Below are 17,601 nucleotides of genomic sequence, written 5' to 3'. Positions count from 1 at the left end.
CTTCAAGGGGTGTATTCTTGACGCTAGACAGTCCTGGCTGGTATGATGTTCTTGTCTGCCAGTTTGATTTCGAATAATATCTGTCAGTTGCTCGATTATCCCATAGACACAAGAAACAACAGTATTTTGTGAAACCTGATTGCATTCCCATTAACATTCCAATGACTTCTAAATCTCCACATATTTTCCATGAGTATCTTTCATAGGCAATGGCATGAAATAAAAATTCCATTTTCTCATATGATTCGTGAACATGAACGGAGTGTGCAATAGGAATGGAGGGCTTCAAATTACCATTATGGAGAAGTACAACTTTTAAACTTAATTTTGAAGAGTCAATAAACAAACGCTACTCTGCAGGATCATAATTTTGTGATAAACATTCGAAAAGTCCATCGATGTTACCGCAAAAGCAAAGCGGACTTTCAACACAAAAATTCGTTTGTAGAACCATATTTCTCTGCCGAAAATAAGTTATACAAACACTGTGCTCTAGCAGATACATCTCCTTCAGTCTTATTCCAAAAGTTCTGCTTTATCTGAACCCGGAACCATGTGGTTGTAAAGCGAGTTTTTTACACACAGCCACTCTTGCACCTGCATAAAAAGAAAGTTATTGTGAAATAAAGTTTCTGGGAGAGAAAAAGTATTTACTAAACTTTTTATCAATGAACTTTTACATTAGAACTCCAGAAAAAATATACATTTTTCCACCAATGAAAGTATATAACCATACGCAATAGGACATGTCAAAATGTACAATTTTCTATTAAAATATTAGCCAAAATGTATCTTTCATTCACATATTTTTCAAAGTTTTACTTCCATCAATATTTTCTTTCACAGTTTGCGACATCAGTATTTTTGTTATATAATTTATGAATATTTCCCCTTTTTTTCTTCTTGTGAAGGAATGCATTTTAACTCTTCGTTGCATAACGTTATATGGATTTCAGAATACTGCTCATGTATGCAAATTATTTGTCATAAATTCACAAGTTGCATTAACGTTTTCCAAATATAAAGGAATATCATTGTTATGGCTTCCTTTATGCAAATATTGGAAGTACAAAAAACTGAATATTAAGACAGTAAATGTATGTGTAAATGTTTAAAACAGAACAGATTAACAAACGCCAGGTGTTTTTTCCATTTTAATACAAATATGCTACCAAGTCGTCCACTTAGCACACTGAAATCATAATATTCATATTTGTATCAAATTATCTTTAATAAAAGACGCTTTTGTTATTCTATTTACTTTTCAGGTGAGATAAAAGTTGCCGATGATTTGACCAGAGAACCACAGAAACGTTTGTATGAGTTGAATATCAGAGCAATAGATTTTGGCTACCCCTCTTTATCATCGAGCACAATTGTAAAGATTGAGGTGCCAATAAATAAACCAGTCACAATTGCACCCAACAACATTTTTCATGTCTCAGAAGGTGTTAAAATTGGAACCAAAGTTGGCTCAGTAAATGCAACAGATCCGGACGGAGCGTTAGGAAGTAACCAGACGTTATGGTACATCCTCATTGACAAAGATGGTGAGTGTAATTTTTCCATTAAGATTCATAACACTGTTGAATATATACCATTGACATAAACTTGAGATAAATGCTTCTTCATTTATCAGGACATAAATAGAATCCATTCTTATATCAGAGGGTTCAAAAACGTAATTGTAAATTCTTACTAAGAACCAACATGAAGTTTAAACAACAAAGTAACTTCTTCGACACAGTCACTCGATTTACTCAACAGAGCAGCCAAAAATGTTTCGCAAAAAACACTCTTACCATCTTTAAAGTGTTAAGATTGAACTAACAAAAATGCTTCTGCGTCGTCATTAACCCATCTCATAAATTCGGATCAGTAAATTCTTTATCTTAGAATAGCGGTCGGCTGTTTCAAACTTTAAATCTTAAGATAATAGATAATATAGCTCAGATTATAAGAATATATGGCCACAGCAAGAGTAATAATTCTCCAATCTGTTATGTTTATCTAACTCTGGCTCCTACACTGCAATTTACAAATGGCAAATAACCAATTGTTGTAAAAAGAATGTTATTCTGTAATTGAATGAATTTACTTCTATAACAGTATTGCTGGTTTTATTGCATAAACACAGTCTGGTGGCTAGGAAAAAGAGAAGATAAAGCATTTTAGACTATAGATAAGAATAAAAGTAAAAAAATCATTATGAATACCAGACCGTGGTCCGTTGTTATACAGATTAAATGATATCCTGTTCATATATATGGAAGAATAAACGAAAGAAAGAAAGAAAGAAAGAAAGAAAGAAAGAAAGAAAGAAAGAAAGAAGGAAAGAAAGAAAGAAAGAAAGAAAGAAAGAAAGAAAGAAAGAAAGAAAGAAAGAAAGAAAGAAAGAAAGGAAGGAAGGAAGGAAGGAAGGAATAGACGAACAAAGCAAAGAAAGAAAGAAAGAAAGAAAGAAAGAAAGAAAGAAAGAAAGAAAGAAAGAAAGAAAGGTAGTTGTATTGACAGACAGAATATTATAATTGCAGATTGAACGCTAACATCAATGAAATCAACAACTGAGTTACAGTAATGTGTGTGTGTGTATGGTGTGTGTGTGTGTGTGTGTGTGTGTGTGTGTGTGTGTGTGTGTGTGTGTGGTATGGTCTGGTCTGGTCTGGTGCGGTGTAGTGTGGTCATGGGTGCATTCATGAATATATATGTGAACAGATCTAGCAGTTATCATTATAATAGACTATATCGCTGACGATCAGACAACATCGTTACCGCGCCTGACAAAATATTTAGAAGCATTTCTTCTGACTCTTTACGTTTTGAGTTCAAACATCGCCGTGTTTGACTTTGCCATCATATAAACACTCAACTGACCCGAACTCAAGTGTAAGTGGACACTGTATTGCAAAGAGAAAAAGAAAGACAGAGAGAAATCGGTCAATAATGATTGGCGCAGTTGCAGGGGATCTTGGACAATGGTCTTATTCGATAGCTGCCAATCGACCCTAACTTTGACTGAAAATAAGTAGATGGAGAATATACGAAAGTTCATCGGGTGGATTGGACTTGTTACTGGATTGGAAGGCTTAATCCGTTGTCCAGTTTGACTAACCGCTTGGGTACCGTGAACGGAGCGCACTCTGTGGCAAGCATTTCCACCAAGTCTCTGACCTGAAAATAATCCAAAAGATGTGATGGTTTCTTCTTCCCTAAGATTGTGGAAAGATGGTCATGGGAACCGCTATTTCTCATCAGACAAACTCAAAATATACGAAGGGGTGCTGAAAAGTTCCTGGCTTTAAGGGAATCACGAAAGGCCTGGTTGGAGGCCCAACCTTCCGAGTTCTTTTACAGGGCTTGAAAAACTGAAGGGCCGTTGCAATAAGTGTGTGAATTTGACATGGGAATATATTGGATAAAATCATAATTAACTGGTACTCCTGTATTTTCTTTTATCCAAAACCAGGAAGATTTTAGCACCTCCTCGTCTATATATACATGAGAAGGTGCTGAAAAGTTCTCGGCTTTAAGGGTATCGCAAAAGGTCTGGTTGGACGCCCGACCTTCCTAGTTCTTTCACAAGGCTTACAAAAACTGAATGACCGCTGCTGTAAGTGTGTGAATCTAAGAGAGGAACATGTTGAATAAAATCATAATTCACTGATCCTCTTGTATTTTCTTTTACCCAAAGCGAAGAACTTTTCAGCACCCCCTATATACCATATACGTTGACTCGCCATATAATTGTTGTTATTGCGACAGTCAGCTCTGCAGTGTGAAGCCTATTGTTTCACGGCGTCATACTGTGTGTAATCTATTGATTGCTAAGACATCGTGGAGGCGTAATGGCCCAGTGGTTAGGGCAGCGGACTCGTGGTCATAGGATCGCGGTTTCGATTCCCAGACCGGGCGTTGTGAGTGTTTATTGAGCGAAAACACCCTAAAGCTCCACGAGGCTCCGGCAGGGGATGGTGGCGAACCCTGCTGTACTCGTTCACCACAACTTTCTCTCACTCTTACTTCCTGTTTCTGTTGTGCCTGTAATTCAAAGGGTCAGCCTTGTCACACTGTGTCACGCTGAATATCCCCGAGAACTACGTTAAGGGTACGCGTGTCTGTGGAGTGCTCAGCCACTTGCACGTTAATTTCACGAGCAGGTTGTTCTGTTGATCGGATCAACTGGAACCTTCGACGTCGTAAGCGACGGAGTGCCACTAAGCTAAGACGTCGTCTGTGTAGTGAGTAGGTTCACCTTTAAACCAAGTCATATATTCTAAACTTGATTATTTTGCCTGGTGTAAGACAAGTTTTTTTTCATCTAAATTCTCCGATGATGATTTCTTTCAGTTCTTAAATTTTCTTTCAGTGCCTTTCCAAATAAATAATAAGAGTGGTATCATCGTAACGACAGCAGAATTGGACACGGAGTCAATGTCAACGTACCAGTTTGGAGTAGAGGTTTTTGACAATGATCCAGCTCCAACAACAGCAACAGCAACAGTTACAGTGGTTGTTGAAGATGTCAATGACAATCCACCAATACTGTCCTCTAAGGTGTATAAGGCGTCAGTTGTTGAAAACCAGACGAATATTGGCCCCGTAATCTTATCTTTGGTATGTACTTCACTGCGTGTGTAAGTTTGTGTGTGTGTGTGTGTGTGTGTGTGTGTGTGTGTGTGTGTGTGTCAGTGTGTCAGGCAGTATGTCTGTGTGCGTGTGTGTGTGTGTGTGTGTGTCAGTATGTCAGGCAGTATGTGTGTGTGTGTGTGTGTGTGTGTGTGTGTGTGTGTGTGTGTGTGTGCTTGCGTGTGTATCGATCATATGAATAAAGGGGATAGACCCCCTTCGGTCATGACTGACCATGGAATTGCACCTAGAAATTTCCCCCTCCGAAGCACAAGTCTGAGCAAGGTTGTTTATGAAAGACTAGCAGTCGTCCATGCATATCAGCTTCCCTTCTCCACGCCACCGATATTATCCAAGGGAAAAGCAAACGCCGATACTGCTTGGCACCAGTGACGTTGCAATTCATTTCTACAGCTGAATGAAATGGAGAAACAGGAAAGAAAGCTTCTTCTTCAAGAACACAACACATAACCCAGTCTGGGAATCGAACTCGCTACCTCATGATTGTGAGCCCGACGCTCTAACCACTGAGCCATGCGCCTTCATCATATGAATAAACTAAGTGCATAACTGTAAAATGTGCATATGTCTGATAAACCTACAGTCATCAGATGTGACTGTCTTAGACCTGGGACGTTCGCTGCAAAAGTGGCCTTGGAGAAAGTGGGCTCTACACGTAAAGCTTTGCAGGAAAGCCCTTCTGCTAAAATTTTGGCTTTTTGCCTAATACATAGCGACATTTAGCCCGACATTATGTTCTGAGTTTAAATTCCGCCGTGGTTGACTTTGCCTTTCATCCTTTCGGGGTCGATAAATTAAGTACCAGTTACGCAATGGGGTCAAAGTAATCGACTTAATCCCTTTGTCTGTCCTTGTTTGTCCCCTCTATGTTTAGCCCCTTGTGGGCAATAAAGAAATAGGAATCGTTAGCACGCCGAGCAAAATGCTTAGCAGCATTTTTCCCGTCTTTATGTTCTGAGTCCGAATTCCGCCGAGGTCGATTTTGCTTTCATCCTTTCAGAATCGATAAAATAAGTAGCAGTTGAGCACTGGGATCGATGTGATCGACTAGTACCACTCACTCGAAGTTGCTAACCTTATGCCAAAATTTGAAACCATTATTATTGTTGTTCTTGTTGTTGTGAGATTTTTCTTTTGATATCAGAGTCCCAGCCTTTCAGTTGAAGATAAAGACAAGAACCCTATAAACAGAAAAGTTCGTTATTTTCTGAAGAGATCCAATGCTTCGTTGTTTAAGATTCATCCAAAGACAGGCATCATCAAAGTTAAAAAGACTTCACAGTTTGATGCCGAGACTGAAGACAAATACATATTAGAGGTAAATTATAATATTGTTCTTGTTGCTAGTGATGCTTCTATTTGTATTGATGTTGTTATTATTGTTTCTGCCGCTACTTATACTGTTGGTGGTGATGATGATGATGAGGATGATGATGATGATGATGATGATGATGATGATGATGATGGTGGTGGTGGTGGTGGTGGTGGTGGTGGTGGTGGTGGTGGTGGTGGTGATGTAATTGTTGTTGCTATGCTTGCTCATGCGATTATTTTATTTCGAGCTTACAGAATCGTTAGCATGCTGGACGAAATGCTTGGCGGTATTTCGCCCGTCGCTACGTTCTCAGTTCAAATTCCGCCGAGGTCGACTTTGCTCTTCATCTTTTCGGGGTCGATAAATTAAGTACCAGTGAAAACACTGGGGTCCATGCGATCGAATAGTCCCCTCCCCACAAACTTCAGGCCTTGTGCCTATAGTAGAAAGGATTATTTTATTTCTTCTAAGGCAGCGAAATGGCAGAATCGTTAGTACATCAGGCAAAATACTTAGCAGCATTTCGACCGTTTTCACGTCCTAAGTTCAAATTCCGCCGAGGTCGAATCCGCCTTTCATCCTTTCAGGGTCGATAAAATAAGTACTATTTGAGTACTGGGATCGATCTAATCGACTTACCCCTCCCCCGAAACTGCTAGCTTTGTGTCAAAATGTGAAATCATTATTTTATTTCTTCTATTCTTGTATTTTCATGTAATCTGTTGCTGATTTTGCGTTAGAATTTACATCACCTCATCTTCATACTGATTCGACTTTGAGGTGAAGAATTTTTGTCCATAATTCAAAATTATAGAGAGAGCCTTGCAAACTAACAAAACATTTGTTAATTAAACAGTGCTCCCAAAGACGGAGAGCTGACAGAATTGCTAGCATACCGGACAAAATACTTAATGGCATTAGTTCCGACCTTACGATCTGATTCAAATGCCGCTGAGATCGACTTTACATTTAATCTTTTCGGATTCGAGCACTGGGATCGATGTAATCGGCTAGCCCCCTCCTCAAAAACTTTCAGGCCTTGTCCTTATATTAGAAAGAATTAAACAGTGTTCCCGCTCCTTGCAGAATTATCTTTACTTATGGAATTTATGGTGCGATTAAATAGATTTAGACATGACATGTTGATCATGAACACAACACTCATACAGTTAATGACAAACATATAAATCATAATCTTATAGCCTGTTATTAATACTATGCATGCCTCTGTACGTGTGTATGTGTGTGTCTGTGTGTATGTATGTATGCATGCATACATACATATATACATACATAATCCATCCATCCATCCATACATACATACATACATACATACAAAAATACCCTGTTACTGTTGAAATTCCAATTAAGGAGCCTTGGATCCTGATTAGAAATGGGAATGCACAGGATTATCGCTTAGACGCAGATGCCCTCTACACCGACAGCAGATTGCATTCCCAGAATACAGAATGATACTCTTTGGTGAACACCTTGAGAAATAAGCAAAGCAACTGCTACCACAATTTGTAATCTTTCCATTTTATCAATGTGCCATTGGAACACCAACACAAGTTAGATTAAATAAGGAAACCTACTTCATTGAAAAATATAAGTCAAAACTTAACCATTTCTAGCATTTTTAAACAAGGGAACTTACCTCATTGAAAAAAATATAAAGCAGAACCTAACCATTTCTAACATTCTATCCTTTCTAAACCAAATCCTGTTAAATTAATAAAACCTAGTCATCCCAACATTTATGATTACCTCCCTTATACCGAAAAAATCCCTGATTACCATCACCTATCTGGAACTCTCATACTTCACATCATAGCGAAGAGATAACGCAATATCGGTAAAGAAATTTGAGAAATTTGAAAAGAAAATACGAAACTGGTTATTTCTCCAAAAACAATGTTACTATACGCAAAATTTTATAACATTTTTCTAACATAACGATTTAAATATATTCTTTAACCATATAACACAAGTCTTCTGTAGCTTTTTCACTCTATTTTGTCTGATATATATATATATATATATATATATATATATATATATATATATATATATATATATATATATATATATATATATATATATATATATATATATATATATATATATATATATAGCAATAATAAATCTCTGAGCGAGATATAAACAGAAGCAGCACGACATCGTGAAGTATATTTGCCACCTAAATGTGGCTGACCCATATGGGACGATGCTACTGTAGTTTATAGCCCCAGGAAGACGTCTCCTCCAGCTAGCTAATGACACACCGTCTGTGCCCTATCAGTATTTGCAAAAGGAAATCACCATTCCCATATCTAACCTGACATGATACACACGGATCCGGTTTCTGGGTAGTAACCTGTCATCAGCGCGTGACAATCACCGGCTAAGGATGAGAAGTGATATTTCGTGCTGCTACTGTTTATATCTCGCTCAGAGATTTCTTATTGCTTGTTTCTCCTTTTTCGAGATCAGCGACTTTTTGCCACTGGAAGAAGCATATATATTTGCATTGGAAATATCACTTCTCATCCCTAACCAGTGATTGTCACGCGATGATGACGGGTTACTACCCAGAAACCCGAGTCCGTGTGTATCACGAGACCATATGGTGTAGAAGTTAGCTTCTCATACACACACACAAAACACACACATATACATGCACACACATAGATAGATAGATAGATAGATAGATAGATAGATAGATAGATAGATAGATAGATAGATAGATATAGATTTTTTTTTTGTATGTATGTATGTATGTATGTATGTATGTAACTTTCTTATTCTTCATAATTCATCTTAGATTGTAGTATATGATGGAATACACCGAAATAAGTCAAAACTGGTTGTTAACGTCGAAGACATCAACGATAACCCACCGGTATTTCCAAAGACTTATTCCTACCAAGTTGGACCTCTTACTTCAATTGGTACTAAATTTGGTAAAGTCGAAGCACAAGATAGTGATGCTACTAGAAGGAACAATCGGGTTTTGTACGTATTGATCCAAGGATCCGCCGGCAAGTTTGGAGTTGATTTCATCACAGGTAATAACAGACATACGAGGAGTTGCTGAAAAGTTCCTGTCTTTAAGGGTGTCGCGAAAGGCCTGGTTGGAAGCCAAACCTTCCGAGTTCTTTTACAGGGCTTAGAAAAACTGAAGGATCACTGCAATAAGTGTTTGAATCTGCGAGGGGGATATGCTGAACAAAATCATAATTTACTGATCCTTCTGTATTTTTTTTTACCCAAAGCCAGGAACTTTTCAGTATCCATTTGTGTATTTCATACCATTTAATTCGGAGTTTCATTTTTATTTTTATTTTTTTGTTTTCATTCTTAAAAGATTAATTTTTTTTATTAGCTATCTGTATATCATAATTAAATCATGTATACTGTTGAATGTCTTCTAATCTGCAATATTCGTCTCGAAATCATCCTTTATAGATGTATAGGATAAAAAACACTAAAATATATCATTCGCAGGCGAAAATTGCCCAGAAGCGGCGGTAGTATAGTTAAGTCCGGATTTCTGATTTCTTTTTAGCTTCATCAGTAGCAAGTATGAGAGATGTTTTCTCGAGACTAATACTGCAGTTTAGAAGGTTTTCAACAGTATGTATACTTCAAGTATGATATACAGATCGTTCATTTGAACTAATACTGCTTCCGTCACTAACAACGAATTTCATTTTTTTATGTTTTATTTATATCATTTTAGTTTTATTATATTTATATATTGTCTGAGGTGGTATAATATTCTTTTATGCGTATTTATTTATTGCTACTCTTATCCGTTAGTTTATGCCGTATATATACATTGTCTTCAATGGTAGAGTCGAATATATTTAATTGTTGCTAATTTTCATTGACTTTAGGAGGGTGAAAGACATATTTAGTTAAAATCCAAAACAATGCTGGCAAATCGCTAATTCGACCAAACAACCTTAATCATAAATACAAAATCGGGGATAAATTAGCTGTAATAATGATTTCTAATATTGGTACAAAACTAAAAGTATTGATGGGCGGAAGCAATTGATTAAATCAGCGGAGTAATTAATTTAACGATCTCAGAAAGTAAAAGAGAAAATTACAGGTGAAATTATACAAGACAAAGAAGAAACAATTAGAACTAAACTAATGTATAATTTTCATGTTAAAATCAAATTGATTGTCAAGTTTTAACTATCTAATTTTATTTTTGCTTTAATATAATAATTTTTTTTCAGTTGTTACGGCTTATTTCTTTTTGTTAACTTATTTATTGTTGTTGCTGTTATTGATTCTGTTCCTATAGCAGTGTACCGTCGAAGGTTTGAAATTTTGACTGATTCAGGTTACTAAGGAATAACGTTTATTGTTAAATGGACCCCTACTTGCATTAAAGAATTGGATCTCTAACGGTTATTTACAGTCAAAATGACCACATTGATATTTGACATTTACAATCAGGTCATTGATATTTATGTATCTTCAAAGTTGCGAGTTAGCAGAATTGTTAGCACGCCGAGCAAAATGCTTAGCGGCATGAGTTCACATTCCGGCGAGGTCAAATTCTCCTTTTAAGGCGTCTACCTGGCAGAATCGTCAGCACGCCGGGAAATATTCTAAGCAGCGTTTCGTCCGTCTTTATGTTCTAATTTCAAATTCCGCCGAGGCCGACTTTGCCTTTCGTCCCTTTCGGAATCGATAAAAATAAGTACTAGTCAAACACTGGGGTCGATGTAATCGTCTTAACCCCTCCCTCGAAATTGTTGGCCTTATACCAAAATTTGAAATCGATATTTATGTATCTTCAGACCTTTGCTTATAGTAGAAAGGATATTTATGTATCTTCAGACCTTGTGCTTATAGTAGAAAAGATATTTATGTATCTTTGACAATAAAATATAATGCAATCCCGTCCTCATGTATAGACAGATACTACCAAAACTTCAGCTCCTGCTTTTGCCAAGTTAAATTTAATATTTCGTCAACAACCAGTACTTTTTCCTACCCTATATCTGCCCTTAGGCTTTTATTTTATTCCTCAAAGCATTAAACATACTTTCACCAATTCAATTGTAAGTTGTTATGTAGGTGCTTTCTTAGAATAGCTTTTCATGAGTTCCCGAACTCTCTACCACCAAAAATGCATTTTGCTAAATTATATTCTTTCACTGGATAGTTTTAATATGACGAAGCATGTGCGAAGTGGTCTCTCATTGATGTCTAATTAGAAAAAAACATTGATTACTCTTTTACTGAATGTATAATCTGATTTGGCATTCATTAAATATGCTTTCGTTCAGTTCCTTTTTAATTCGATTATTTTCTTATGAAACAAATAATAATAACATCCCTAGCAGTTATTCTTATAGAATAACTGCTAGGGATATTATTATTATTATTATCAGTAATAATGTTACACTTTATCCAATCAACAACATACCTTCATTTTGATATGGTATTTCGGCAAAATACTTCGATACTAATATAATTTAAAGCTGAAATTCTTAATCTTTGAAAATATCTCCACCTCGATCTCAATAGGAAATTTTCAAAATTCCAAAAGAAATTTGGGATTCCATTGAGAAAATTGCTTTTAAATTTTAAAATTATTTTTATTCTCACTGTTTTTGCTAGAATTATTTTCTTTAACGTTGTTTTTTAAGTTTGCTAATGTTGAGCAATGCAAGAAATTATGTTAGGTACACAAGACTATTTTTTATTATCATATGCGTTGAGGTGGGGGACAGATTGGGATGGTAAATTAGTAAAGTGAAAAATCGTAGAAAAAAAACTTAATAGTGCAGGTATGGCTACGTGGTTAAGAAACCTATTTTGCAACCACGGGGTGTCGGGTTCAGTCCACTGCGAGACACCACGATCATGTCTCTTGTACTATAGCTCCGAAATGACCAATACCTTGTGAGTAAATTTGGTAAACAGTAACTGTGTGAAAGCTCATCGTATATGTTGTATATGTGTGTTTATGCATGTATGTGTGTGTTTGTCTTAATGTTCGTGTTGACCCCACCACTGCTTCACAACGGTGTGGATTTGGTTACGTCCACGTAACTTAGAAGTTCGGCAAAAGTCATCTATAGAATACTAAACCTAAAAACAAAATACTACTAGTGAGGTTATTTTGTTCGACTAAATCCTTGAAGGCAGTGCCCCAGCATGGCTGCATGGTCGCAATCCAATGACTGAAACAAGTAAAACATAAAAGATAAAAGACTATAGCTGAAACAGAGTTTCACCAATGCCTTCGAAATTCGAATTTTACCTTTGCTTGTATTATATTATGGTGCAATGTTGTCTCAGCCTCATATTACTGCCTTTGTACTGATAAAATAATTTCTTTTCTCTCATGACACTAAATTATCTGCAAATATCTTTTATTGACTTTTTTCATTTTTGTCATCTCTTTTCAGGTGAATTATATGTCTCCAGCAACCTGACAGACAATACCCAAGGGGAAGAATACAACCTGGTTATCCAAGCATTTGACACTGGTGAACCGAGTCTTTCTGGTTTCGCAAAGGTGAGGATACGTGTGACGCTGAACAAACCACCAATCGTGAATGACACTTATGTATTCTTTGTCAAAGAAAACAGCACAACCACCACTGAAATAGGGAAAATTACAGTGACCGATCCTGATATGAATCAAAATCCACAAGAAGAAATTGTCTACGTCATATCAGATATTACAGGTAATCTCTTACGTATGTGTATGCACGCGAGTTGTATGTATGGTGTGTGTCTATGTGTATCTGTGTGTATGTTTCTCTTTGTGTGAATTTACAATATTTACTCGTTTATAAGTAGCAATATTTTATACTTGATTTTAACTGAGACAAAAACTAGGGTGCGCCGTATACATGGGGCAAAGCTAAAATTACGAAGGGAAAAAATTTGTACCCAGACTTCACACTTAACTGAGGGGGTAACTTATAGATGAAGTAAAGCTAAAACTATGAGGGGGAAGTTTTGTACCAAGGTTTAATACTAAATAAGGAAGGCGACTTATACACGAGTACGACTTATACACGGGGGTGACTTATACACAAGTAAATATGGTGTTTATTCTTGCACAGGAGATTGATTTTCATTAAACCAAGAACTATACAATCGTCGGCTCAATTTTCTATAACGATCTCTATGGCTGTCTAAAGGCAGCCATAGTTGATACTCAATATTTGTTTTTCTATAAGACAGCGAGCTGGCAGAATCATTACCCTTTACCGCGCCGAAAAAATGTTTAGCGGCATTTCGTCCGTCTTTACGTTCCTGAGTTCAAATTCCGCCGAGGTCGACTTTACCTTTTATCCTTTCGATGTTGATAAAATAAGTACCAGTTTAGTACTGCGGTCGATGTAATCGGCTAAACTCTCCCACTAAAATTTCAAGTCTTGTGCCTATGGTAGAAACGAATATTTGTTTAGTATTTGGTGTTCTTATGTAAATTTCACTTTTACTCAATTTAAGGTTGATAAAATACTAGGGGAAAATATGAGAGAGAGAGAGCAAAATGGCTAGGCAGATAATATGTTCGATGACTTTCTCATTGGTCTGAGTTCAAATCTGCTTCGAGTGTTCTGTTGTGTTTCTGCACAAAACATTTCATTTTACATGAGCGCGAATAATCCAACTTTCAGAAGATTACATGAAGTTTTGCTGCAAAAATGTTTATTCTTAGCATTGATATCATTGTTACATTACTTTTGATTAGACAGCATCAAGTTATTGAATATATTACAAATATTACGCAATTTAAATCTTCAGAACAATCCAAACCTTAAACTCCAGTAGTTATGGTGGCCATAGTAGTAGCAACTGATAATAATAAATATATAAATCAAATAAAAACTTGTTAATACCATATCTAACAACTCTATCCAAATATATATATGCTTATCCTTTCAGACACATTGTTTTAATTTTAGATGGACGTAAATTTATCGTTGTGTATTTGAATTAATTTATTCACTCCTACGTGTCAAAATGTTTTATGCGTGAAGAAAATAGTCTTCAAATATCTAAGTATCCTTGACATTAAAATTTTCTCGCCTCTGTTGAGTACTACGACAAAACAAAACACATGGCTATAGCAGAAAGGAATAACTATGCACTGAAGAAAAAACATTATTGGTCGAAGAGTGATATTATTTTAATATTATTTCACTTTTATAAGTATGGTGAGATAACTCCTCGAATGCTTCAGTTCTATTCTGACATCATCAACTGAACATAGGCTTTAACATACTTGCCTTAGTGGTGATGAAAGAATCACCTAATAAATGTATAATATTGTACATGTTGGTGTATATAATTGCTTACAACTGTTTTGAGAGTATTTACTCATATAAATATATAATATATTTTCAGAACTCTCGTATGAAATATGTCTGAATTATCTATTCTTGCAGGTATGTTTACCATGAACTCTGAAACTGGTTTGATCCAAACGCAATCACTTCTTGACCGTGAACAACAGGAACAATATATTTTCACCGTTTCTGTTATAAACATCGGTGCCCCGACCCATACAGTTAGTACCACTGTGAAGGTAATAGTTGAAGATATCAACGATAATGAGCCAATCTTTAAATCAACTGTGGGATATTACGGAACTTATACCGAAACTGATTTGTCTGGAGTTGTGAAATTGGTGAGTTATCTTTCAACGTCGTCCTATACGTAGTTGTATTCATTGTAATCTTTTATTTTTTATTTACTTTAGTCATTAGACTGCGGTCATGCTAGGGCACCACTTTTAATGGTTAAATCAAACAAATCGACCCCAGTACTTATTTTCTTTTATACTTAGTACTTATTCTATCGGTCTCTTTTAGCCGAGCCGATAAACTTCATAAGCAAATCATCGACGGTCGTTAAGCAGTTGTGAACAAGCACCACACAGGCGCAACATACACAGACATTCATAGTAGCAGCATATATATATATATATATAGGGAGGAAAAGAGAGTGACTCTAGAATCGAATAGGGAGAATGGGTGCTTAACACTGCATTAGCTGCAAATATAGCTAGAACATTTTTTAAACATAGATATCCACTGCCCACACTCGCATAAATATCAGAAGATTTTTAATAGAAATACAGTTTAAGTTAAATATAGTTGCCTCTTCGTCATGCGGTCGATTATTTTCAATTATAATACGAATAATAACATTAGGAACAGCCTACAACGATTTGGAATTTGTAGATTCTACGATATCAATCTCTGGACAATGTGTGTCAAGAAGAACAACTGGTGTACAAGGCCAGCATCTCGGGCTTGAACGGAACTATAAAACTTTACATTGAAATGACAGAAAATACCTTCAATGACGGTTATGAGCAGCACTTGCCTTCGTTCAGAGACAAGAACAAAATACATGCAACAATTTTATCCAGTATAGGCGCAGATGTGGCTGTGTGACAAGAGGCTTAATTCCCAACATGGATTCATTGACACTGTATAGCACCTTGGGCAAGTGTCTTCAGCTTTGGACCGATCAAAGTCTTGGATTTGGTATACGAAACAACTGAAGGAAGCCCGTCGTATGTGTGCGGGCGGGCGGGCGTGCATCATTGAGTCAGTGTCTGTTCCCCACCATCGTTTGACAGCCGGTGAAAGTGCAGTTCATATAATTAACCTTCATCATCGTCATTTTAATGTTCATTCTAGTAATAAACAACATTATGTTCGCTGAGAGAAATTTGCCTCTTCTGCTGTGAAGAACTCAAACAACTATATAGTTCTTTAGTCTTGTTCTAGAAAATTTATTCTCAGGAGAATAGTTGCATATCTTTACAAATTACTAGAAGAAGAATGATTGAGTCGTGGCTAAAAATATCAAAATGAAGGGTATGTGTGCTTTAGCATATATATATATATATATATATATGTGTATATATATATATATATATATATATATATATATATATATATATATATATATATATATATATATATATATATATATATATATATATATATATATATATATATATATATATATATATATATATATATATATATATATATATATATATATATATATATATATATATATATATATATATATATATATATATATATATATATATATATATATATATATATATATATATATATATATATATATATATATATATATATATATATATATATATATATATATATATATATATATATATATATATATAAGCAAGGATGGCTGTGTGGTAAGAAGCTTGCTTCCCAACCACTTGGTTCCAGGTTCAGTTCCCTTGTACGGAACCTTGGCCAAGTGTCTTCTACTATAACCTCGGGTCACCAAAGCCGTGTGTGTGTATGTGTGCGTCATTGTGTCTGTGTTTTTCTCATCACCACCACGGATTCACAACTGATGTTGGTCTGTTTACGTCCCCATAAATTAGCGGTTTAGCAAATGAAGCTAATAGAATAAGTACTAGACTTTAAAAATGCACTGGAATCGATTCAGTGGACTAAATCTCAAGGCGGTACCCCAGCATGGCCACAGTTTATTGACTGACACAAGTAAAAGATAAAAGATACATTTGTATATATATATATATATATAAAAGATAATAAGAGTGAAAAAACTACAGAAGGCTTGTGTTACATGGTTAAAGTATATATTTAAATTATGTCAGAAAAATGTTAGAAAAATGTTAGAAAATCTTTTTGGTATATAAACATTGTATTTTGAGAAATAACCGGTTTCGTGTTGTCTTTTCAAATTTCTCTACTTCATTGTAACGTGTTCGCTCCAGTCTGAAAAAGAAGAGTTCTCGGCAACACAAAATATTACAATTCCCGGTCTATTAACACAATCTTTAGAGGTGAAGCATATTTTGATATTTACATCTAGAACTAAATTTCTATCGATTTGATCTAGTATTACATAGACATTCCAAATATGCATATAGTACTCGAGGGAATTTGGACCAAAAACTTTTAATTCTAAACTAAAGATAATAATGATCTTATCTACAAAGTGATTAATGTATCTTCTCTCGATGTTGTCAAGTTAAAGAACTGCGTGTAATAAAACATCTGCGATAAACGAGTTGTGCCTAAAGGCTGAAATCAAATTTCCTTGCTAACAGCTCAATACTGCAAAAGCCGATATTTGAATACTCTGGCTGTATTGGTCTTTTGGTTTGTGGGAAGATCATTTGATGCTTTCGCAGATATGCACAGACAGGTATATCTGCTTTCCATTCAAGTATCAAAATATTTTTCTAAAAACCGAATATTACGCAGTAACAAATAATAGATATACCACTAAGGAATGCTACATCACAACGCATTATTTATATTAAAGATAGCTGCTGTGTATACAGAAAGGAAATGACTGGCAGGGGTATTGTAATTCAAGTTCATAGATCTTTTTTCATTTCTTTAATCCTGCATTATTTAGAAAAATAGAGTTTTATCTGTAATAAATTAGTATCCTAAATAAAGACATTTTATCTTTTATCTACTTAATGCCATGAGTAGATATCACTGTGAACCGTTGCATTATATATCTTTTGTTGCTGTTTAGGTTTTTCTTATTGTGTTTGTTGTTAACTCCGGGACTGTCCTTATCAAACAGATGAAAGGTGTTCCTAC

General features: G+C 35.5%; 1 protein-coding gene across 1 annotated transcript in view; it reads left to right on the top strand.

Annotated features, from left to right (window-relative positions):
• LOC106875431 (protocadherin Fat 4) overlaps positions 1-17,601 on the top strand; it is a 483,503-nt gene that overhangs the window by 445,324 nt on the left and 20,578 nt on the right. The window contains exon 28 of the mRNA XM_089363753.1: positions 14,404-14,645. Within this exon, the coding sequence (XP_089219879.1) occupies positions 14,404-14,645 (242 nt within the window). The remainder of the gene's footprint in view (positions 1-14,403; positions 14,646-17,601) is intronic.

The sequence above is a fragment of the Octopus bimaculoides genome, chromosome 15, assembly GCF_046866305.1.
Source record: "Octopus bimaculoides isolate indiv1 chromosome 15, ASM4686630v1, whole genome shotgun sequence".
Taxonomy (NCBI): Eukaryota; Metazoa; Mollusca; class Cephalopoda; order Octopoda; family Octopodidae; genus Octopus; species Octopus bimaculoides.
The sequence above is the reverse complement of the archived record's forward strand: the minus strand, read 5'-3'. Positions and strand labels throughout refer to the sequence as shown.